General features: G+C 51.8%; 1 protein-coding gene across 7 annotated transcripts in view; it reads right to left on the bottom strand.

Annotated features, from left to right (window-relative positions):
* RBBP6 (RB binding protein 6, ubiquitin ligase) overlaps window positions 1–10,744 on the bottom strand; it is a 28,217-nt gene extending 17,473 nt beyond the window's left edge. For 2 of the 7 annotated variants that reach the window (XM_053958024.1, XM_053958026.1), the window contains exons 1-4: window positions 10,485–10,744; window positions 4,859–4,958; window positions 2,944–2,982; window positions 2,266–2,302 (exon numbers count right to left, since the gene is read on the bottom strand). In XM_053958024.1, coding sequence (XP_053813999.1) covers window positions 2,266–2,302; window positions 2,944–2,982; window positions 4,859–4,958; window positions 10,485–10,650 — 342 coding nt within the window. In that variant the 5' untranslated portion in view covers window positions 10,651–10,744. The remainder of the gene's footprint in view (window positions 1–2,265; window positions 2,303–2,943; window positions 2,983–4,858; window positions 4,959–10,484) is intronic. The other 5 variants (XM_053958025.1, XM_053958031.1, XM_053958029.1 and 2 more) reach the window with 4 other exon arrangements.
* Between the last annotated feature and the right edge of the window lie 14,133 nt (window positions 10,745–24,877).

Below are 24,877 nucleotides of genomic sequence, written 5' to 3'. Positions count from 1 at the left end.
GGCTTTGGCTGGGCCAAGGCTGGGATGGCAGCTGGCACAACAGCACGACAATGAAAAAAATACTAAAAAGAAGAAGCTTTTGTGCATCCTTTAAAAAAAGAAAAGTGATTTAATTTTTCAGCTTTACTCTCCATCAATAACCGACAAGATTCCTAGTGATTTACTCCAACCTCACAAGACCCAGCTTCTGCGCTGAAATACATACAGAAATATTTGTCTTTAAAAAAAAAAAAGGGGCAAACAATCCCCCCACACCAAGACCTGAGTTAGCGTGAAGAATGAACTATTTGTGTCTCTAGCCCCAGAAGCTGCTGAGGCTGCAGGGCTTTTCCAGTGACAGAGGGCCTGTACAGAGGGATGCAAGGCTTCCACCCTCCCATACCAGGGCATGGCTTTGCTTTTCCTCTCCTGCTGTTAGCTCTCACTCACACTGGTTTCCCTCCCACTCTGGGATTTTTCCTTTTTTCTTTTTGACACATCTACGATAGCTTATGGTAAGATGCTACTGAGCAATGTAATACAGACATGCCAGGGAACACACGAGGCTAAAAGAATGTTAACTTTATTTATGAACATGTGGTTTGTGTTTATACACATGCTAGTAAACAAAAAGAAAAAGAACTGTTTTCAAGAAATAAAAACCCATCTGAATTAGATCAAATACTATAAACGTGGTTTACATAAATGCATTACATTAACTGCTAGGGTCACTGGGCCAGTGCAACTAACTCCATTCACAATGAGAGGCATTCATCTCCAAAAGGAATTGCAATCAATCAGCAACAGAATCATGGATGTTACATTTAGTGGTTTTAGACCTACACACAGTAAGTTTGCAATTTGAAGTTGGTTGTTTCCATGGGAACCAGAGGCTGTATTCTTCCCAGAACACAGCCCCAGAGTTCAGGAATTTCTAGATTAAGTTATCCTAATAGCTGATCAAGTGATCAGAACCAATGATCCAGGGTTAGTGTAATGCCTCACACCAGTCTAGTGAAGGAGAAGCAGTTATACTTAAAATAAAGATAAAAAATAAACCCCACCAAATAGTACTTTGATACTCTAAGGACTATTGGAAAAGCACAGTTGCACACAGTACTGACCCAAGTGGCACACCAAGATCTAGCCCATCACCAGGCACGGGTTTCTGTGTGGGATTATATGTTAGCAGCAGTACAAGTGTTTGCAAACCTGAAAGAAAATGCTGCCCCTTTTCCAAATGTGAATTCCAAGTGGTGGTATACTAAAGAAAGGCTTAACCTTTGGGAATTACAGCAGCAGCCAACCCTGGAGTCACCCAGACCCAAAAATGTGCTGCAGGCAGAAGTTAAGAAAAGTGACAGGGATTTCACTCCCAAATGTCCCAGGCTCTAACTTGGTGCCAAAATTTGTGTTACATTTTGTCATTTGTGGACAAACTGTTGAACTAAACTGCTTTACCAGATAAAGGGGAGAGATCAAATGCAGAACTTTAGAATACCACTCTGTGTAGCAGCGATACTGAAATTCACGTCAGGCTATTAAAGACATTTCTGTACTCAGGGGGGCCCAAACAATATCACTTCAATTACACAGTTTCAGGAACAAATACCCAAATATTTAAGGACACAAGAAGGAATCATTTAGCTGCACAGAACTGTCCTGAAAACATCTGGGATATGCTGGGATTGGTATTTGTTTAAACCCCCAAGTCAAAAGTAAGGAACAGCACCAAATTTCACAATAATGATTTCTCAGTGGTTTTTGATAACATTTTCAAAAACCATTAGGCAAAAAAAAAGGTATTTAAAAACAAAAGCTAAGTGATACAATGTGAAAATGGCAAAAAATACACTCCAAACAGTTTTTATTGCAAGAAACAAAAAGCACACAACAACCTATACAAACATACATATCACTAGCTATAGACAGACAGATGTAGAACATGGCACCATGTTCAGTGTGCAAACCTCGAGCCTACAGGATCTGGAAACGATCATACATTATCTGTACAACACAGAGTCATACAGGAGAGATTCTGGCATATTCAATATGAAATACAATGCATTACTAGGCACAAATACCAATATTCACATTAGAACTCTGCAAATGATGGCATTACCCAGTTTTTACTATGCTGAATCAAATACAATGTATTTACAACATACACTAGGTTTTACTGGAAAATATATTAGGTTAACGTTTAGCAAATTAATAAAAGGCTGCATTGTTTAGAACTAAGTGCAGTGTGTAGGAAAAAAAGTGTGAGATTGTGTTTTTACATACTGCTTTTGATGTTCCACTCACTGGCTCACTTCGACTTCTAGAAGAAGAAATAAAGGTGATCAGAATTTAAAACAAATCACTTGTACCCGACACAAAGATTCCAGAACCTGAACATCACATTATGCTCCAATACTCTAGTGAACTTAGACATTTATTTGTAACATAAATTGTTCTCTATTGGTACATTCGGTGCAAATAAAATACTTCCCAAAATCACATTTCTACATTGTCACAAATTACTCAAGACTTACAGATCTAGAACACAACAGTGCAAGAGGAAGTCATGAGACATTTTGTCTCTGCTCTCTAAGTATCAAATCCATCAAAAGTCTGTACTAGAGTTCTGTGTTCTCAAATAATCAATCACCAAAGCAGGGGGCAGCTTTGGCCACCATGTACATCCCTGGCATGGCACACAGGTACCAGGTACAGGGCTTCAGTTTCTGTGAAAGAGCAGTGATAATCTACAAGTGCAAGTTTGCTCAAGTGAAAAACACAGTCACGTGACAAAGGGGCAACATAACAGTGTCAGCAGCACTGAGCAGTGCTAGAACAGTGTTTCTTTGTGGAAGCCCAAGCACTGTGTTCAGAGATCTACTGTATTGAGCCATCAAAGTGCCAAAATATTAAACATGTTACATATGCTATATTGACTAAAAGTAGTAGTAGAAATGTCACCTGAAAGTAGTTTCTAGGATTTTGTGCGATTTAGGAGTCCTGTGACAAAAAAAAAGGTCTTAATTGCCAGAATTTGCTATAAGATAATCGTGAATACGTTACAATATTTTAGGAAATATGTATTACATTTGAAAACTTGCTGAGATTCCACATACTTGGTGGTCTGGACCTGCATGCTCCTCATCATGAACCACACATGCAGCCACTGAGAGAGCTAACAAACAATCCACTGCATCATCCAAAGAGGCCCATGAGCAGAAGCAATGCAAAGGCTGCTGGGGAATTTGCATGCCAATGGAGAGGCTCAGCTTCCTGCCACTGCTAAACACCCCCAGGCTCCCAATTACACCTCCTGGAGATGAGGAAGTACATGGAAATACTTTGGATTACCACACAATAGTTGCTTCAGCCATTTACTGCAAGGTGAGTAATGCCTTTCTGAAGGCCTCTCACCATTCCAGCAGACATTCCCCATCCCCAAACATTAACCACCCTACCAGTGGTTTCTGCAGTGTTTCCAGCTGGGGAAAACAGAAGGCTCATCTGCCTGGTTAATTTTCAACTCTACCACAGCAGTGCTGCTCTTTCCTGATCCCCCCACACCAGTACTGACAGAATCTTTGATGCCAGCTTTGATTCTCTGGAGGGCTTTACAGCACCAGGCAAGGTGCACTGGCAGGACAGCACTCAGCTAAAATGAGCCCCAGAGCAAGGCTGTGCTTACAGGCACAAAGCTGTGGGTGCAGAATCCCCAGGGAGAGCCAGGAAGCACTGCACCAACTCCTGCAGTAACATGCCCCAGGGTTACATGCAGAGCCACATCCATTGGGGGTTTTTGCTTGCCAATGGTTCATGGGTACCAGGATGTTGCTGTATTGTTTGTTCAAGACACACTGTAACTCCTCAGGGTACTTTACTGAGAACCAACACTATAAAGACATGGCAAAAACACAAGCTAATAATATCTCCTGCTGGTGAAGAGGCATGGCTTTAAGGAGGTTGAAAAACATGCCCATTCCAACAGAGCTGATGTAGCTATTACAGATCTGCACTGTATGAAAACATCAATGCAGCCATAATCCTGTAGTCAGGATTGCATTTGAGTATCTGTGATTTTAATCAATACTGAGGACAGAGAATCTGGTGTAAACCTTAGAAATACAGAATTAAAACATGGAGCACAGATCCCAGCTTGGGTACAGACAGATTCAGAAAGGTAACCAGTACATTTGGTAATGTGCTAAATTGCTTCTGAGATTTGAGTTTGGACATGGATTAACTGTTTCTTCATGGTACTTGCACAAGAGCCAGTACCCTTTAGGGTATGGTTCTTTTTCTCCTGCCTCAAACAGATGCTGTGTGTTTAGGAAACACACAGGAATCACTTAGGGATGAAACTCCTTGTTTGCATAGCTGACCAGCTGGCAACCCTTGGTCTTTCCTCTACAACTACTATACACCCCCCCTAATCTGAGGCAGAAGAATACCTGTCATATCCTGCCCCACCTCCCCCAAAAGCAGGTGACAGTCCAACACTCAGAATCAAACCCTTCTGAGACGTGAACAAATGCTAAGTTCACACTACAACGTGTACCTGTCTTTGTAAGAAAGGCAGACACATATTCTAAGGAATCTCCCCATGTAGAGGAAACAGGAAACTCAGAAAATTTGAATCTCAGAAAAATCAACTCCAAACCAAACTCAATAGAATCATCTCAAAAGTTACCACTGTTGGCATCTGAACACCAAAATCTAAGTCTCCTTTGGGACAGACACATTGAAATCTACCCCATGACAACAAACACCAGCAGCAGTTTTAACAAGCAAGTTACAACCCGAGTGCCTCTGCAAGTGGTGTCAGTAACAGGGTGGGCACGCTGAGCGCTCCCAAAAAGAGAATGCTTGCAGTACTTACATAACGTATGTTTTACTGGTAGCTTTAACTCCTCCAATGGGGATTCTCCTCACAATCACCGATGAGTTCTTGGGAATCAGAGCACTATCATCGGTGTATTCTGGAAACAACATCAACACAGAAAAAACATTAGTCAATTTCTAAGAATGTATTTAATAGGTAATTACAGAGCACTTTTGAGAATCCCTTCACAGATCTAAAAGCAAAATTTTGTACGTAACATCAAGCTTTCATCCTCTCAACACACCAGCAGCATCTGTCAAGGAATCTTCAGGTTTGATTATCAAGCACAAGCAGCACAATCATTTTCAGTTTTTAAAGTTAGTTTGAATGCCAGGAGCAAAATGGTTTCAAATTGCACTAAAGCAGAGTCTGATAATGCACGAGGTTTTCCCCTGATCTGTTTTAAGCTTGTTTTGCTTCTGTCTGGCTATGAAAACAAGAGATCTCTGGAGAAAACCAAACCAAAGCCAAGCCTCACCTGCATAAAACAGATTCTAAAGTCTGTGACTGCTTGTCCTGAACAAACCAGGCACCAGCTAAAGCAGGGAAACTCTGCAGCAGTGCTTTCAGCGTGTTAAGTACACCCGAGTCCCCTCTGCTGCCCTGCTCAGGCCTGGCAGAACAGCAGAGCCCACCAGCTCCGTGCTTGGAGCTGCACCATCCCCAAGCAGGCTGGGCAGCTGCTCAGGGCCTGACAGAGAAATGCAACTGAAACTGACAGCACTGGAGTTAGGAGCACAAACACGTGCGGCTTTCTGAGCCTGCTTTCACAAGTCGGACAGAAGTGGTAAAGAGGTACCTCCCCCCTTAAGCTCACCGTCCAGTCTGAATTAACCAAAGGGATACAAGTTCTTTCCACTCACTTTACGTAGAGAAGAGAGACTCAAACAAAATGACTTCTGAAGGCAGCCTTGAAAAGCCTTTGGAAAATTGCTTGTGCCTGGAGCCATCCCTGCTCTGCCTTGGCCTGCACTGTGCTGGTTGTCCAAAAAGAAGAAAAGCCTCCTGACCTTTTACATAAGGCCCAAACAAAAATCCAATTCTCAGACACACTTTGAATAAACTTCAAATGCAAAGCCCTCTCCAGAAGAATGGTTTTTATATGGAACTTACACAGGCTGGATATGACTAAATATTGTAAAGCACCATGAGAAATCCTTCCCTGTGATGTGCCTGCAGTGTTAGTTATTCCAATCCCTTACCTTTGCAGACTGAATCAGAGCACTGGTCTGAAACCCAGAGCTGTTATGTATCTAGTCAAGCTTTGTCAGGATGAGTTTGCTCAGTGATCACACACAAAATACGAATATCTCACAATTTATGCTCCATTTTTCAGTATATTATTCCTACAGGCAGGAACCTCCCTTAGACCAAAGCATACCTAGCAGAAGACATCACTTCAACCATGAAATTAAAATTTTACTTCTACTTCCAACTAACAGAACATTTCTTCAGAAAACTGAGAAATCATTTAGCTGAAACTAATTCCTGATCGTCCCCCCAGGGAACCAAACAGCGAGACTCCTCTGGACTGCAGAGCAGCTTAAAGCTGTGGGTGAAAGGACTAGCAGTGACAGAAACAGCAGCTCTTACAGAAGTCACATCCTGGCACAAGCCCTGCAGCTCTGCTCCTCACACAGCCACCTGTCAAAGAGGCCACACCGGGACTTTCTGATGGAGAAGGAGCTCAAGCAGTGCTCAGGCCGGACAAACACCTGGGAGATGGTGCCAGCTGCAGTTCTGGAAGCCCAGAGCAGCTGTTTCTACTTGTGCCTGTCACTGTCTCTCCATGACTCCACACCTCAAGGTGAGCAGTGAGGCCAACTCCACACAGCTACTGCTCACACTTGTCCAAGCAGAGCTCCAACAGAAACACTCAAAGCCAGAGGCAGCAACACTGTTCATTCCCACTCCCATAGAGCACAAACTCGTTTTACCACCAGTGATGGCCGGGAAGTGGCTACTGGATTTTCTCAATCTGAGCTGTGACTAAAAGTACCCAACTAACCCAAAATGCCTGTAAAAACAAAGATCTGGATATTAAAGGTTAGAGAAGAAGAGACACAACAGTCTAAAACTTGCTGTTTATCCTACAAGAAAATAGTAGCTTGAAAGAGTCCAGAGAAAGAAGAATTTCAAGGCATGAATGGAGGCAAACTAGTTAGTCAGCTGACTGCTGCCTCACACTGACACAGAAATCTGACATCAACTACTGCCTTAGTGTCCACAACCTTCTTACAGCTAAGATTTGCTGGCAAGTTTAGGATGCTTCACATTGAATGAGCAATTTAAAACACTTTTTAATTTATCTGTTATAAGAATTTCTGCTAGTTTTAATAATTTGTGTTTATGTATGCTATAAACAAGTTACTGACAAAAGTTGCCATGTTAATTTCTGGCCTGCTTTCATCTGCCAGCATTGCCCAAGCAGCTCTGAGCACTCTGAGAGGTCTTTCACTCAGGTGAAGTACAGAACTCACCAGGAGTCCTTGGAAAGCAAGCCAAGGTGTGCCAGGGCAGGGAAAAGCCTTGCTAAGCAGCTGCTGGGGGAAGGATGTGCAGATCAGATGAGTGCAGATCATGTGTGCAATGCCTGCCCACATGCCAGAACACAGGGAATTCCCTGGAACACATTTGCTCCCTAGACAGGGTTTAACTCTGTTCTCATCACCACCACTTGCTCACTTTGGGACAAGCCATTGCTGCAGCTGGCTATGAAAGCAGCCTTGAAACTTTTGAGTACCAGACTGGGCCAGTCCTGTTGGATTTTCTGCTTCCCCCAGAGCGGGAATCCCTGATCTGGAACAAGCCAGCTCAGGAGGTCAGCCAGCCCAGGGAATCTCCATGGCACTGTTTCCACGCAGCACTGTGCCCCACAAGAGCCCCTGCCCTGCTCTGAAGGGATGAGCCAATCCCATCCACCCAGCTCCCAGTCATTAATCGCATTACAGCACCCGGCCCCTGCTTTAAGGCCCTCTTGGCTCTGGTGTGGTGTCAGCGTGGGGCTGAAGTGCCAGAGCACTACTCTGCCTTAAAACCATTCAGCCATCCCACACCAGTTCAGCTTTGGGTTTATGTTCTTGGTATTTTGCCATTTGTATGGCACATTTCTCAAGTGTTCTGTTTCAGAATGTCACAGCACAGGAAAGAGCACTCAAGAAACCTCAGTTGTGGAACCTGCAGCTCTTCCACAATATTCTAGGAATACCTGTTATAGAAGACAGGTAAAAAAAATCCAGATCCAATGAAATGGAGGCAAGTTTAAAAGCACTACTCTTGAGCACAGACTTTAGAGAATGTGCCTTGATAGCAAGTATGGAAGAGGAACCCCCTGCATACAACAGGTCCCACTCGCTCACTCTGCGTTCCCAGAATCTTACACAGTGCATCAGATCCTTTTTTCACACCGATATTTAAAATCCTGTGTACTTCTGGCCTACAAGAGCAGTTCTCCTATTACTAGCTTTCCATTAGGAAAAGTAACAGCTCCAGAACTGTAAAAGCTTCCAGGATCTTGGACCAATGTGAATACGCAGTGCATCTCCACTCACGGCTCACTTTGTTCTTTCCAAAGATCATTTTAACATTTACTCAGGACTCCTGAACAGACAAAGTTATATAAACCCAATACTTATGTCCACACATAAGAATTCCTAACTAACATCCCACTTAGGTAGAATATCCCGGTCCAGTTGTTACTTTAATTTCTGCAGGTTAATTTAAGCATCTACATCTGATTAATAAAAACTGAGATTCACATTTATGCATGTGAACCAAAGATTTGACAGACATAGATTTTGGAAATACATTTTCTAGCTGTGCTCTGCAAACCACGGAGGGATTTTTGCCTTTTCACATGGAAAACGCCTTCAGGAAAGCTTCAATAAGCATCGGTGTCACTAATGTAGCATTTTAAATTATGTATTTTACACAGTTATGTATTCATGATTTGATAGTCATTTTGCAGAGGTTAAAGTGCAACACAACCTGCCTAGAGAACCCAGGACAATATTTTTTTAATCTCACCTTGAGGCAGCACCAGCTTCTAGCGAGGCAAACCCCTTTCCTTCCCTGGACTCTGGTTACATATGAAAACAAAAGTAACACCCTGGTAAATCTGGTACCGCGGATGCTGCAGTAATACTTCATGAGGTGACATTTACATCTTTTTTCTCTTACAGCTTTGCTTTCTGTTCACCTGCTACAACAAACTCCGTGTGTTTGGTCTGTTTCAAAGCAGCTGTTCCGGTGGGCTCCAGCCCAGCCCAGCCCAGCCCTGGGCTCGGGTGACACCGGCCCGGGTGACACCGGCCCTGCTTCGGGGAGCCCAAAGGGCCCCGAACTCCGGGCACAGCGCAGGGACCTCCTCAGCACAGCCCTGCGGCAACTCCAACCCAGGGTTCAAACGCTTTCCACAGCTTTATTCAATACTGTGAGAAAACCCAAGACTTCTGGGCTGTGTCTCCACCTATGTTTGTCATGCAACACAACAGCATCCCCTGCACCCCTAACGCTGCGCTGGGAAGTCTCTTCAGACTCTCCTGGAAATAATTTACATATCTGTAGATAAAGAGATGCTTTAACTCCAACCCCTCTGAAGGCCCGGGCTGAAGTTACAGAGCATTCTGTTCAAACTTCAACATAACACTGAAAGAAAAAAAAAAAACCGCCAGTGCACATTTTAAAGAAAAGAACTTCTGAGACACAGAATCACAGGGGGAAAAAGAAAAAGGTTTAACGTTGCAGGAATGAAAATACAATTCTTTTTATTTCTGAAAAGTCACACTCCGAAGTCTTTAATCACATTCAAACTTATCAGGATGGCAGATTACCAAATTGAGGCATCGTAGTGACACAAGCCCATATTCACACCACAGAATCAAGCACTATTTATTAGATTTAAGCGAATTTATGACTCCCCGAAGAACATTTCTTACATATATTCACTGTAAATGTTCTGCCATAAAACTTCAGGACTGCCCTGATACAGCAAACACTAAGTGCCAGGAAGAAAAAAAAAAAAAAAAATTAGACAAGAATGATGAAATGATGCTCAGCAGTACCCAAACTACGGTGTCTTTTGTTTGGAAAACTTACATTAACAGGAATTCCCAAGAGAAATTTTGCTACACAGAACGCTGATTGTGCAAGAGGCTTTCAGGATCTGTAGAAATTTTAACTCGGTGATACCCTCGATACAAATTGTTGCTTTAAGCAATTACTGCAAGGGGCACTTGCTTTCAATGAAAGGCGGGTAAAAAAGCAGCAAAGCACCTTCCAATGAAGGGGGGCGAAAAGAAATTGACGACAAAGTTCAGTCAACAAACACACTTTTTTTTCCCCTCATTCCAATTAGCCATGTGCTATATTCCCATCACCTTCAGATTTCTCTGCCAGACTTCAAAGAAAGCTGGCAGGTTATGGTCAGGCATCCTGCCCCCCACCTCCCCCATTTTACCGACAACTCCAGGAAAACCCAAACTTTCGCGGCACCGCCGCGCACGAACCCGAGCTCGGCTCGCAGAGCTGCTCGGACGGCGCCGTGAGAGCAGCAGCTACAAAGGAACAGCTCCGAGCGCACAGCAGCCACCGCTCCATCACCGCTGCCCCCAGCCCCACGCACCTTCTTTGGTCTGCGCGTTGGTGATCTGCAGGTCGCAGTCGGCCGCCTTCAGCTTCTCCCGGCCCATGATCTGGCGCTTGAGGTCGCTCAGGGAGATGTGCAGCCCGTCGAAGGTGACCGTGTCATAGTTGAGCTTGGAGGAGAACTTGTAGTGCACGCACGACATGGCGGGGCGCGGGCGGCGCCCGCTCTGGCGCGGCGGGGCCGCGGGGGTCGGGCAGGGCCCGCGGGGGCCGGGGCGGCGGCGCTGGGGCGGCGAGCGGCGCTCAGAGCCCGCGGCGCTGCGCCATGGCCGGGCCGCGGCCTCAGGGCTCGGGGCTGGGGAGGCCTCAGGTCTCCATCGTGGCGAGCCCGCGGCCCCCGCCCCGCAACGACCGCGGCCCTCGGCGAGCGCGGCGCGCCCGCCCGGCTGCTGCTCTCGGCCCCGCTCGACCCGGGCCGGGCCCCGCTCGGCTCGGGCTCGGCTCGGCTTCGGCCTCGCTTGCTTTGGGCTCGACTAGGACTCGGCCCCGCTCGGCTCTGCCCGGCCCTGCTCGGTTCGGGTTCGGCCCGGCGCCGCCTCGCTCGTTTCAGGCTCGGCCCGGCTCGGCCCGGTTCGGCCGCGCTCGGCCCCGATGGCGGCTCCCGCGGCCGCCCCTGCCCTCAGCGCTGCGCCGAGGGGTTTCCCGGCCGACACCGCACGGGCCGCGCGAGCATGCGCAGATGAAGAGCGTCCACCACGTCGCACGTGACCCGGCGCCGCGCGTGACACGGCGTCACGTGGGCGCGGCGGCCCCGCCCCCCTGCGCCGGGCGCCCCCTAGCGGAGCGCGCGGCCGGCTCCCCTCACGGAGGCCCGGCAGGGGCGGCGGGCACGGGCCGAGGTGAACATTGACTTTATAGCCCCAAAGAGCCACCGGCCGGCCCCGGCGCCTCCGATCGCCATCGGGCCGGGCTCCAGCCCCTGCCTCCTGCAACTTCGGCACTGCTGTCGCGTTCAGCCCGCCTACTGAAATTACTAACAGTCCTCCGCTTTACCAGTATTTCTTCTCTAATTCACAAGTCTTTACGCAGAAGACCTTCTCTCTGCCAGTTACTGCATGGCCGTCTCAAGGAAATCAATCCAAAGACACGTTAGTTTTTCCAATAAAAATAGCGAAGCCTTGGAAGAAACTCTTCCAATGTAAAGCTTTAGTCTAAGCTTGCGATCGCGGATCCCTGTGGGGGATCGCAGATCCCTGTGGGGAATCGGGCGCCGTGTCCAGCAGAACCTGCCTGGCTGCTCCGCGGGACATTCGGCCCAAAGGGCCCCAGCTGGGCTGGCCTCGGCCCGGGCTGTGCGGCACGGCTGCGGCTTGGGACAGGGACACAGGGACAGGGACAGGGACAGGGATAGAGAGGGATCTGGGACAGGGACAGGGACAGACAGGGGACAGGGACAGGGACACAGGGACAGGGACAGGGACACAGGGACACAGGGACAGGGACAGGGATAGAGAGGGATCTGGGACAGGGACAGGGACACAGGGACAGGGACAGGGACACAGGGACAGGGACAGACAGGGGACAGGGACACAGGGACAGGGACAGGGATAGAGAGGGATCTGGGACAGGGACAGGGACAGGGACACAGGGACAGGGACACAGGGACAGGGACACAGGGACAGGGACAGGGACAGAGGGACAGGGACAGGGACACAGGGACAGGGACACAGGGACAGGGACACAGGGACAGGGATAGAGAGGGATCTGGGACAGGGACAGGGACAGACAGGGGACAGGGACAGGGACACAGGGACAGGGACAGGGACACAGGGACAGGGACACAGGGACAGGGACAGGGACAGGGACACAGGGACAGGGACACAGGGACAGGGACAGGGACAGAGAGGGGACAGGGACAGGGACAGGGACACAGGGACAGGGACACAGGGACAGGGACAGGGACAGAGAGGGGACTGGGACAGGGACAGGGACACAGGGACAGGGACAGGGACAGAGAGGGGACTGGGACAGGGACACAGGGACAGGGACACAGGGACAGGGACAGGGAGGGGACTGGGACAGGGACAGGAACAGGGACAGGGACAGAGGGACAGGGACAGAGGGACAGGGACAGAGGGACAGGGACAGGGACAGAGAGGGGACAGGGACAGAGGGACAGGGACACAGGGACAGGGACAGGGACAGGGACAGGGACAGGGACAGGGACAGAGAGGGGACAGGGACAGGGACAGAGAGGGGACAGGGACAGAGGGACAGGGAGAGAGGGACAGGGACAGACAGGGGACAGGGACAGGGACAGAGAGGGGTTTGGGACAGGGACAGAGAGGGGACAGGGACAGAGGGACAGGGACAGAGAGGGACAGGGACAGACAGGGGATTGGGACACGGCTGGACAATGGAAGCTTTGGACACAGCTGGACAAGGGGTGCTCCCATGAGCAGCTGAGCTGTGAGATCAGAGCAGGAACCTCGGGCAGCAGGGTGGGGAGTTCCCACTGCCAGAGGGCAGGGCTGGATGGGATACTGGGGAGAAATCCTTCCCTGGGAGGGCGGGCAGGCCTGGCACAGGTGCCCAGGGCAGCTGTGGCTGCCCCTGGATCCCTGGCAGTGCCCAAGGCCAGGCTGGACAGAGCTTGGAGCAGCCTGGGATGGTGGAAGGTGTCCCTGCCGTGGCAGGGGATGGATGTCCTTTAAGGTCCCTTCCCACCCAAACCATTCCATGACTCCAGGATGTGTCACCAGCTCCTGATTCAGGGAATGCTGCCGTGCCCTGGACAAACCTGTCAGAGCCGAAGGAAAGGCCTGATGTGCCTGTTCCAGGCTGTTTCCTGCACGCGACAGAAATGCTCACGTCACATCAAGTGTTCTCAGCCACCCACATTCACAACTTTAAAAAACAAACTGTGAACTTCCCGATGAGGCGAGGAAATACCCCGTGGCTTTCAGAGGGGCTGGGTTACTCTGAAAGCCATTAAACATCAGAGCAGTGTTGAAGCTTGGTGGTCTCTGCACACCTGTGGGCACCAGGGCTGTTCTTGTAGCTTTAAATTAGTTCTGAAACTTTGAACTCTTTCACTTCAAATACATCCAGCAGTAAAATGTTCTCTAATTTCTGCAAAACAACATAAAATGTGTTGGCACTTTCTAGGTCATGCTTATACATTAATTTAAAAAAAAGAGCAATAAACAGAAACTATTTGCTGTAACATGGAGTTTCAGTGTTTACCATGACGGATTACTGGGAGCTGTGTGGGAATTTCATCTTATTTAGTAATTTGCTGATTTATAAGCAGTTTTATCTGAGCACAGTTCTGCTTCTCAGAGCACCTTCAGCTGAGCTTTGGTCTTTGCTGGTTTAATTGTCAAATACACAAGTGCTTGGATTGTAGAATCATAGGAGAATAGGATGGTTTGGTTGGGAAAGGACTTTAAAATCATCCTTTCCCACCCCCTGCTATGGGCAGGGACACCTTCCACTATCCCAGGGTGCTGCAAGCCCCATTCAGCTTGACAGTTCCAGGGATCCAGGGCCTGCCCACCCTCAGAGGGAACAATTCCTTCCCAAAATCCCATCCATCCCTGCCATCTGGCCATCCGAGGCTGTGACATTCGTTCTCAAGCCTTGGGCTGGGGCTGACACAGAACTGTCCCTGTTGTACAACTGAACAGTACAAAGAGGAAGGAGCAAACAGAACTTCAAAGCCGAGCAGGACAAATCAGGTCTGGCACCTTGGCAGCCACACGGGCAGCTCTCCTGGACGAGCAGGCTGACAAGGTGGCAGGGCGTGGAATTGTGTTTCCTCCTCCAGTTTGTTCTGTCAGCAGCAATGCCTCTTCTTGTTTTCATTTTGTGACTTCAGCTGCGAGCTCTGCGAGAGGAGAGGAGCTCACCTTGCTCTGAGCACTCGGGGCTTGGGTGACCCAAGATCCCAGCCCAGCTCAGGAGCTGCCGAGGCTGAGCCCACGGGGCCAGTTCTGCTGGAACAGCCACACTGCTCCCTCAGCCCCAGCCCGTGTCATCACTCCACCCCAGCTCCTGGGGGCAGGCACTGGCTAAAGCTCAGCTTTGTTTAAGAGTGACTGATGGCTTCCCAGAGTTCCTACCAGTTTGCAATCCATGAATGTTTGCCAGCTCCCTGAGGCTCCAGGGACTCAGAATTGAGGGAAACTGAAAGAGTTGCGCTGAAACAAATCCCGAAGCCTGCTTTCAGGTCATAGGAAAGGAACAAACAAGGATGCAAACAAGCAATCCCAGTCTGTAATTACCCAGAGTGCAGGGAGCTGCTCCCTCCTTGGCTTTGCTTACACCCTCCAGCACTGACCCTGCTCACCTGTGTGGGCTGCTGGAAGGTGCTGACCCCGTTTTCAGAGGGTCCCAACCCTGGACAGCCCCACTGCAGCCTGACTTTAATACCCTCTGGACTAAGGAAAATATTTACCCTGTCAATGAGTCAGAAAGACGATGAGAGCTTGTTCCTCATCACAGAATGAATCAGGAGAGGTATAAACTCCTCCCTGCGTGAACAGTGTAAGAGTTTATCAGAGAAAAAGGAACTTCTTCCATGATAGTCAGAGCTAATTTACTCGGAAGGCCCTAAAAGCCATGCAGAGAGCCCCAGCAGTGTCCCCGTGGCAGAGCAGGGCTGCTCCCACCTGAGGATCCCGGCTCCAGCACCCCACAGCGAGCCCATCCTCCCGGGGCCAGGGCCCTCCCTGGGTGGTGACCCCACATTAGAGCAAGATCTCCTCTGCAGAGGGCTTTCCTTTGCTCCCACCCCCCAAGGATTCCAGGAGATGAGCTCAGCTCAGCTCTGGCACTGCCCACGGAGCCCTGTGCCCTGGCAGGGAGGGCTGGGGCTGGGAGCAGAGCCCACAGCATCCCTCTCCTGCCGCTCCTTGTGCCCGAATTTTGGGCGCAGAGGGGGATTACGCTGCTGGTGGGCACATCTCGCCTTCCTGCCGGGAATCCGGAGGCTCTGGGAAGTGCCGGCTCGTTATCTCGCCGTCACCGACACTGCCGGGCATCACCTCCCGACCTGATCCCCCTCGCTGGGAGAGCACCAGGGTGCTTGATTAATTTCGAGTCACTAATTAAGCTGCTCGGCGAAAGAAAAGAGAAAATTAACTGACCATTGCTATCTCGGGAGAGAAGGAGCCCGACACAATTTGCTTTTTATTTTAGCTTAGGGTTTTTTTTTTTTTTTTCCCAAGGAAAGCGAAGCCGCCGCCCCCGTCCCCGCCTGCCACTAGAGGTCATTTGAGCACCGGGAGAGGGACCGGCGGCGGCGGCTCCTGCCCTGGGCAGGGACACCTCCCACTGTCCCGGGCTGCTCCAAGCCCGTCCAACCTGGCCTTGGGCACTGCCAGGGATCCAGGGGCAGCCACAGCTGCCACAGCCTGTGCCAGGCTTCTCCACCTATTTTTTCCTAATATCTAATCTAATTTTTTCCTAATATCTAATCTAACAGTTTGGAGCCATTCTCCCTTGTCACGTAAAAAGTCCTTTTCAGCTCTCTTGGAGTCCCTTTAGGCACAGGGACTTCTCCAGGCTGAGCAACCTTACAGCTAAAAGAAGCTCTGGTGCCTGTTTTGGGTGGTTGTTTCTGTTCAGAAGGGCAGGAAATGTCCAGTCATGGACATACAACTCCGTCATGTCCAGTAGCAAAATCGGCAATGGCTCATGCCCAGCACAGCCCCACGCACGTGGCTGGCCCCAGTGTCCCCAGTGTCCAGAGGCTCCCACGGGCTCGGAGCAGCCGGGGCTGTGCTGTGCTGTCCGAGCCCTCTGCACAGAGCAAACACCTCTGGGCACCTCTGGGCACCACTGCCCGGGCACTTGGCAGCCCCTGCGCTGCTCCCAGTGCCACCAGCTCCTGTGGCAGCACCAGTGTGTCCATCCCTGCCAGCACTCTCACCCCTTCTGCCCAAGCTCCTTGCCTCCAACCTTTCCTGCTTCCCGAATCTCTGCCCTCTGTGCAGCCTCTTGTCTGCATCCATCCACTCACACACATCAAAGCAGCCCCAGCTTCCCTCCTCATTCTTAACTCCTCAATTTTGAACTCAACTCCTCTGGTTTTAAAGCAGAATTAATTAGAGGGATCAAAGGGCCCTTCTCGCTGTCCCCTGGAGCCCTCCCTTCCCTTCCCAGCCCGGCCGTGCCCGGCTGGCTGCACACAGCCGCTATCACGGGCTGCAGATGCCGAGGATCAGGAGAGGGAGGGCCAAACCCGAGCACTGCTCCTCTGCAGCTCCCTGCGTGGCTGCACTAATCGCTCAGCAGACGGTGCTGAGTTTGTGGAATTGGCTGGTGATGGGACCGGGGTTGACTTTATCCCTGGATCCTGTCTGTCTTTGAGTCATCTTCGCTGTGAGTCACAGCAGCCGCTAATCCCTTGGAGATAACGGCCTCATCCAGCTCTCCCCATGCAGGTACTGCTGCCTCTGCCTGCTCTTCAAAACAGCAATAAATCCGTGTGAGCTGAGGTTGTGGTGGGAGCACTCCAGGACACGCTTGTGGGGTGGCTTGTCATGCCAGCTCCGTGCCACCTTGGGAGCCAGCCTCCCCAGAGCCAGGGCTCGCAGCCGCTCCTGCTCAGCAGCCCTGGGGGCTCCTGCCTTCCCAGAACCATTCACCCCGTGGGCAAACACCTCCTGTTCCTCCTCTCCTCCAAGGCCCTGGGATCCCCTCCGTTCCCCAGCACAGCTCTGCACCCCCAGCAGCAGGACCAGCAGGACCCTCCTGTGCCTGGTACAGCTCCCTCAGCAAGGGTGAGCTGAAATCCAGCATCATTTGTGTCCTCCATTCCAACACCTTCTTTGTGTCTGTCAGTAAATTGTTGCCTTTAATTTCTCCCTTTGTTAAGATGTGTTCTATCCCAGCTTAAATCTCTCTCAGTTACACAACTGCTTGTGCCATCCATCTCCAGAAACTTCCCACATGGCAAGTGGAGACCACAATTGAGTGATCTTTAACCCCCTTGACTCACCTCTTTAATCTTTCAACCCAGGGCAGATTTCCAGCCCTCAAGCAGCTCCCACAGCTCCTGCCAGGACTCTGCAGCTTCTCAGCCTTGCTGGGAGCAGAGATCCCAGCGCTGCCCCCAGGATGTTACTGGTCTGACTGGTGCTGTGCAGGGAAAACTTCCTCTCTGAGAATTGCTTTGGCATTTCCCTGTGGATATTCCAGAGCAGCATGAGCCACAGCATCACACTGGGCTCGTGTGTGCTGGTACCTACCCCATCCCTCGAGCCTGTCCAGCGTTCCCCATCTCTGGGATGTGCTCCCCTTTGCCCCTGCTCTTTCCTGGCCATGCCCTCACCCTCTGCTGCACCCACTGCCATCTCAGCCTGCAAGGCAGGGCCCAGCATGGCTCTGAGGGGCATCAACCCCTGGGAAACCCTCTTTGATTCCCACTTCTTAATTTCCTTTTGGTACCTGCAGTGATTCATGAAGCCTCTGCTGTTTCCAGAAGCAGCATCCCTGTTCCCAGGCTCACCTACGCCCCAGGAGCAGGAGGAAAGGCCCCATCCTCTCCTGCAATGAGGCACAGGTGAGTGTTGGGTGCTGCCTGCCCTGATCCAGCCCACCCACACTCCCACAGAACCCACCTTGGCAATGAGCTCAGCACCCAGCAGCGCTGCTCTGCTCTTGCCAGCTTTTCCACCCACCCACAGGGTGGGACACCCGGCTGCGCTGGCCTCACCCGTGTCACCAGGGATGATGTTCTCCTCTCTTGTTCTCCTTAACCCAGGCAGTGGAAGCCACATTTGTATGCAGCATTTGAGAGCAATTAAATTGAATTCTAATTATTGTATATCGCAAATTAGCAATTTCTACCGTGCTAATATTAATTGCTAACACGATGATAAGGCGTATCAGGCAGTGAGGAAGGAGCAGGAGTTTGCTTGCCTGGAGAGATGTGTGGAAGCAGAAATCGCTGCAGACATGGGTGTCCCACAGCAGGGAGAGGCTCCTGGGCGGGGGGCACTGAGGTTTGGATTCAGGCTCCAGCCTTGCCAGGGCTGGAGCTCAGAGCAGGCTGGAACTGCCAGTGCTCAGGCTGGCTTCCTCAGGAAGGGCCACTGTCAAGGGCACCTGAGCCACAGGGCAGGTGTGATGCAGGTGTGCCTGCTCCTTCCTCAGCTCAGGGGGTTTGGGTGTGCCTTGTTGCATTTGTGGAAAATTCAATAAAAAAAGCCAATGACTGGTTGGTCCTTGAGAGACAGCTCCCTAATCCCTGCCTAGAGCTGCTCTCCCAATACCCCTGGGATGTTCCTCCTCTGGAGAGGGGCAGGTGGCGAGAAGGGCATGGAGTAGGAGACCCAATGCATCATGTTTATCTCATTCCATGAAATTGCCGTAGTGACCTTCACCTCTGCCAGGCTGGAATCGTGACTAAAACCACACTGGAACTGTGGGGATGGGCACTGGTGTCTGTGGGGATGGGCAAGGCCATCCAGCTCCAGCTGAGCCCTGGGACTGACATTCTGGTTTGGCAGGACCCGCTCTCAGCTCGTCACAGACGCCGTGGCAGGTGCTGGCTGTCAGAAATCCTCGCCCTGTCAGAGCCAGCTCGTACAACATCCTTACATCACACGGGAAATCCGAGGAGATCAAAGCGAGGCAGCTGGACGCACGCTGTGGATAAGCACTTCCCTTGGGAGAGCTAATCAAGGACACAGCAACCCCCGCAGCTGTGGAATGAACCCCGACAGAGCCTGGAGTGGGCACCCAGCTGGTGATTTGCAAGGAAGCCCTTCCCGAGGAGGTTGCTGCAGGTCCCTCAGTGCCCCTGGCAGTGGCTGGGCTTGTGGGGGCTGCCAGGAGGGAAGCCAGGAGCGCAGGGATGTCCCCGGCAGCTGGAGCAGCAGCTGGGAAAGTCCTCAGCACATTTCTGTGCCGGGAGGGAGCAGGGAGGCCCGAGGCAGATGGAGAGGGCTCTGGGGCTGGGCAGGCTGGTGGTGCACAAGCAGAACTGGGCGAGGCTCAGCAGGCACAGGAAGAGCAGTGAGCATCCCCCAGGACTGGCATTTCCCATCACTCATCCCCCCAGGACTGGCATTCCCTGAGGAGCTTGTCCCAAGCAGGCTCTGCTCACCTGCAACTACAGTGATTTAATATCAATGAGGTAATTTTGTCCCAAGGGTTATTTATCTGTCTATTGAAAAACCCCAGCCCTGTATGAGTCACCGGGCTGCACTACAGCCCTGTGATGAATTACACTTGGACACATGCTAAATGACATTTACCAATAAATGTATGCAGATTTCTCCTGTAATCCTTCTCCTCATCAAAAGTAGTAATGCTTTCTCTAATGCAAATGCACTGCGAGAGCCTCACCACATCAAACGGGAGCTGGGCTGAGTAGTTCGGAATTCAGAACGATCATCTTCCTTGTGCTCATGAATAACCATTTCCTACAGATGAATATTCAAACAAAGCCCTGGCAGAGCCTGGCAGCTCCAGCCAGAGCCCCCTCCGGGGCCTGTCCCAGTGGCCGTGCCCAGCCCCGCGGGCAGATTTCACACTCCTTGATTTCACACTCCATTCCCTCCTGCTTCCAGCACCGGATCTCATGGGATGCACTAAGGGCTCGGAGTGGTGCAGGGCACTGCTGGGCTTGCAGCTTTGTGGGTGCAGTGCTGAGCTCTCCTCTCCATCCAGACCTTTCCATCCCATGACCGCAGCCTCTCCTGGCATGCCAGCCCAGCCTGTGGGCTCCCCGTGGGCCCCATCGTGGGGTCACAGCATTGCTGAGAGCAGGAGGCTCCAGCGCCTGGCTCACCCCGTGCCTTTGGCACTCACCCACGCTCTTGACCAACACTTCACTGGCACAGGGTGCCCAGAGCAGCTGTGGCTGCCCCTGCATCCCTGGCAATGCCCAAGGCCAGGCTGGACAGGGCTTGGAGCAGCCTGGGACAGGGAAGGTGCCCCTGCCGTGGCAGGGGGTGGAATGAGATGGTCTTTAAGGTCCCCTGCAACACAAATCGGTTTGGGATTCTCTGATTCTTTCTCTGAAGACCCTGCAAAATCCTGGCAGTGACTGCTCCTTCAGCTCCCAGTGCAATGCTGTGCTCCTTGCTGTGCTACAAGGAAAGGCTCCAGCTTCCAGCTGCTGCTCTGCAGAGGGCAGGAGAAGGCAGGGGAAGGGTCGGGACACCGGGACAGGGGAAGGGTCGGGACACCAGGACAGGGGAAGGGTCGGGACACGGGGACAGGGGAAGGGTCGGGACATGGGGACAGGGAAGGGTCAGGACACCAGGACAGGGAAGGGTCGGGACACTGGGACAGGGAAGGGTCGGGATATGGGGACAGGGAATGGTCGGGACACCGGGACAGGGAAGGGTCGGGATATGGGGACAGGGGAAGGGTCGGGACACCGGGACAGGGGAAGGGTCGGGACACCGGGACAGGGAAGGGTCGGGACACGGGGACAGGGAAGGGTTGGGACACCGGGACAGGGGAAGGGTCGGGACACCGGGACAGGGAAGGGTTGGGATATGGGGACAGGGAAGGGTCGGGACACCGGGAGAGGGGAAGGGTCGGGACACCGGGACAGGGGAAGGGTCGGGACACTGGGACAGGGAAGGGTCTGGACACGGGGACAGGGAAGGGTTGGGATATGGGGACAGGGAAGGGTCGGGACACCGGGACAGGGGAAGGGTCGGGACACCGGGACAGGGAAGGGTCGGGACACCGGGACAGGGAAGGGTTGGGATATGGGGACAGGGAAGGGTTGGGACACGGGGACAGGGAAGGGTTGGGACATGGGGACAGGGAAGGGTCGGGACACTGGGACAGGGAAGGGTTGGGACATGGGGACAGGGAAGGGTCGGGACACCGGGACAGGTCTGCTCGGTGATGGTGACGTCCCCAACACCCAGGCAGGAGGCACTCACCCCATAATGCCCCCGGCTGGGCACACCAGGGACCACTGGAGGGGGGGTGCTGCATGTGTAGAGCCCTCGGCAGCCTCTGATCAGCGGGCTTTACACTTTTGTTCATTTTAAAGATGATTACATTCTGAGCAGTGATGATCCAAGCTAACCAACCGCCTGCCACTTTGTGGCTTGGCAGGAAAAGTCATGGGCTTTTTCCTTCAGTCCAAACCACAGACAATATGGAAATAAATGATTTCTTTCACAGTTGTTTAATACAATTTTCTCTGTTCTGGGTTTTATGGCCTGGCATTCTGGCAGTCTCAGTTAACCCAGGGCAGGGGCAGCTCCAGCACTCCAGAGAGTTCCCTGCCAGCTGGATCAGGAGGGAGCAATGGGAGAAGAGCCAGGGGAGGCTGCAGCTGAGGCTGCTGAAGGGGCTGGCTGGGAGAGAGGCAGCTCAGCTGAGATAAACTGCCCCAAAGGCTTCCTTTGGAGCCCAGCAGCACTGGCTGCAAGGTTTCCATGATCTGGGAGGTTAAAAGGCACCTATTAACCAAGGTGAGAGCCTCTGGGACACACTCTGAGAGTGATTTATGGCTTCTCCACTCACACAGAGCCAGCTCAATACCCTTCTTCTATTTATTTTTCTTCTTATCACTGTGAAATAAATATGAAGAGGATCTAAATTCAGACTCTCAACCCAGACTTTGCTGCTGCAGGACCAGCAAAGGTGGAGTTTGGGGTTGTGATTGTACAACTCCCAAATCAGGAGATGTTTTTGTAACACCTGCTCTGCATGGGAAGTTTCTACCTGCCATAACTGGAGGAAAAACAAGCTTGGAGATGCACAAAAACACCCCTAGAGGACTGGGGGGTGCTGGGGAAGGCAGCAGCCCAACAGGTACTTGCCAGAGGCCACCCTGGTTGTGCCTGGCAGTGATGTGTCCAAGCACCACCAGGGGAGGAGCTGCATGCACTGCTGCCCTCCTGCATGCACTGCTGCCCTCCTGCATGCACTGGGCACAGTGTCTGGATGGGGGCTTTTGTTCTACAAAGCTCATGGGGCTGCTCCAGGCGTGCTGGACATGGTTCCCACCATGCCCCCACCATCCCGGGTGCCCAGCACTGCCTGGAGCTCAGCTCCCATCTGCCCTGTGCCAGCCTCACCCGTGCCACTGCTGCTTCACTATGATTTCTGAAGGTTCAGGCTGTGAAATCCTGCCCTTGGTATAAACATTTTAATTACAAGTTTCCGGGACTTCTTTCCTAAGATAAACACATTTTAATTGCAAATTGCTTCTGCTGCCTTTACCCACCCCCCCAACACTGCCAGCAGCTGCTGGATTTAATATTTAATGAAACTGCCTCTGGGCTGGATGCGGCAGCGGGGCTGGGGGACACTGGAGCACCCCGAGAGTGCCTGGAGTGAGGCACGGGGACAGCCTGGGGTGCAGGAGAGGGGCAGCCACCAGAGCTGGGGGTGACCCTGGCACAAGGGCCTCGTGCTCGGAGCTCAGCAGCCGTGACACGTGCCCCTGCCAAAAGGGACAGAGGCACCTCTGGTGAGCGCAGCCCGGCCGGCGGGGGCAGTTCCTGGGCTTGGCCCCCATGGCAGAGGGTCCTGCCGTGGCACCTGCCCATCGCTTCCCATCAGCCACGAGTGGGGGCTCTGTGTCCCCTGTGCCACCGCTGCCCGTCCCCGGAGCCACCCCGCGACGAGGAAATGCCATGAGCTGTTGGTGTGGCGCCTCGCGTGCCACCGCTCGTGGGTCAGGTCTCCGGGCACGGGGCACCACGTGTTAGCCCCGCAGCACTGAGCCACCAGAGCTGGGCCACGGCAGCAGGTCCGGCGGGGCTGGGGGTTTGTCACCTGGGCGGTGGCTGTGTGGCTCCTCCAGTGACGGCCTGGCTGAAGCCAGAGCTGGCAGAGCTCAGGGAACATCTGCACATCCCGGTGCCGTGCCATGGGGGGGCTCGGCGTGGCCCCAGGACCATGCTCTGCCACGTGTGTTCAGCTGCCAGCCCCAGCCTGAGTGGCACTGCACGTGCCACCCTTCCCAGGCACGGCTGTGACTGTGGCTGTCACCTTGCTGTCACCTCAGCTCTGGGGAACCGTCCCTGCCCAGGGTGTGGGGTCTGGCCCCAGCACAGGGACTGTGATCAGCCCCACACAGGCCCTTGGTGTGTTTGAAACCCACCCTGCACCACCAGAATCTCACACAGGGAACCAACTGAGAGCTCCCACTGCTCTGCCTTTTATTCCATCACTTTTTTTTTCCCCCTTTTCTCTTTTCAAATCTTCCTTTGAAACCCAAACTTCCTGCAGTTTGAAATGGACAATCAGGCTGCCCCGGCAGCTGCAGCCCAAGAGCTTCAGCTCTTGGCAGGAAGATCAGAACTACAAAACTATTTCTTTGAGGCAAATTATGCATTCATCCAGCTCATTTGAAACAAAATATGATTTGCAATTTAACTTTCCATAATGAGCTCCTGCTATTATACCGTTTCCATAATGGCTGGTTTCATTGGAACAGATTGTTGGTGCACATGGTTTACAAAACATTTTCAATGCAAGCCCCGTTTTTTCTTATTTTAAATAGCAACAGCTGCTAAGCATGATAATTATTGTATTTCATCAAAATAAACTTACCGGGTTGCTTCTTGATGCCACTCGTCACAATTTTCCAGTGGACCTGCAGGTTATTAAAGAAGCTGAAACTTTAATTCAGCAAAGTGAGAGCAGCACCTCATCCAACTCCCTGCCACGGGCAGGGACACCTTCCACTATCCCAGGCTGCTCCAAGACCGGCCTAGGACATTGCCAGGGATGTGGCAGCCACAGCTTCTCTGGGCAACCTGTGCCAGGGCCTCAGCACCCCGAGGAAGAGCTTTTTCCCAATATCTAATCTCAACCTACTCCCTGACAGGGTGAAGCCATTCCTCCCTGTCCTGTCACTACCTGCTCTGCTAAATAGCCTCCCTCCATCTTTGCTGTAGGCTCCCTTTGGGTACTGGAACACCAGGAGCAGGCAATGAGAAGCTGTGGTCATTAACTCCTAATTGCATTTACCTGTATCATTGTTTCCCCTGGTGTTGCCAGGGCACCTGTCAGGGTTCCCCAATGTGGAGCAGCCCCAGAGCTGCAGGCACAGAGCTCCCGTCCCCAAACACCCCCAGCTCCTGCTGACCTCCAACACCAGCTCAGGTGCTGAAGGAGGATTTCTCCTCTGTGGCTGGAGGGAGGAGAATGCCAGAGGGACAGGAGTTTATTACCGAAGAGCAGGTGAAAGTCTTATTTGTTGAAAATTTTCTGGGGAACTTTTGAGAGCTGTGTTTAGTGGCTGCGGCCGGCCGGAGATTTACTGATGTGCAGGATAACGATGCTGGAGAAGCTATTCCAGCCCCCAGTGAAAGGCTGCCCTTTACAGCACCTCAGCATTTGGATTTAGATGACAGGTGGTAATGGCACCACAGAAACCATTACTGTCCATCAAGTAAACAATCAACACACGATATAAACGGTTTGGCC

The sequence above is a fragment of the Vidua chalybeata genome, chromosome 16, assembly GCF_026979565.1.
Source record: "Vidua chalybeata isolate OUT-0048 chromosome 16, bVidCha1 merged haplotype, whole genome shotgun sequence".
Classification (NCBI taxonomy): domain Eukaryota; kingdom Metazoa; phylum Chordata; class Aves; order Passeriformes; family Viduidae; genus Vidua; species Vidua chalybeata.
The sequence above is the reverse complement of the archived record's forward strand: the minus strand, read 5'-3'. Positions and strand labels throughout refer to the sequence as shown.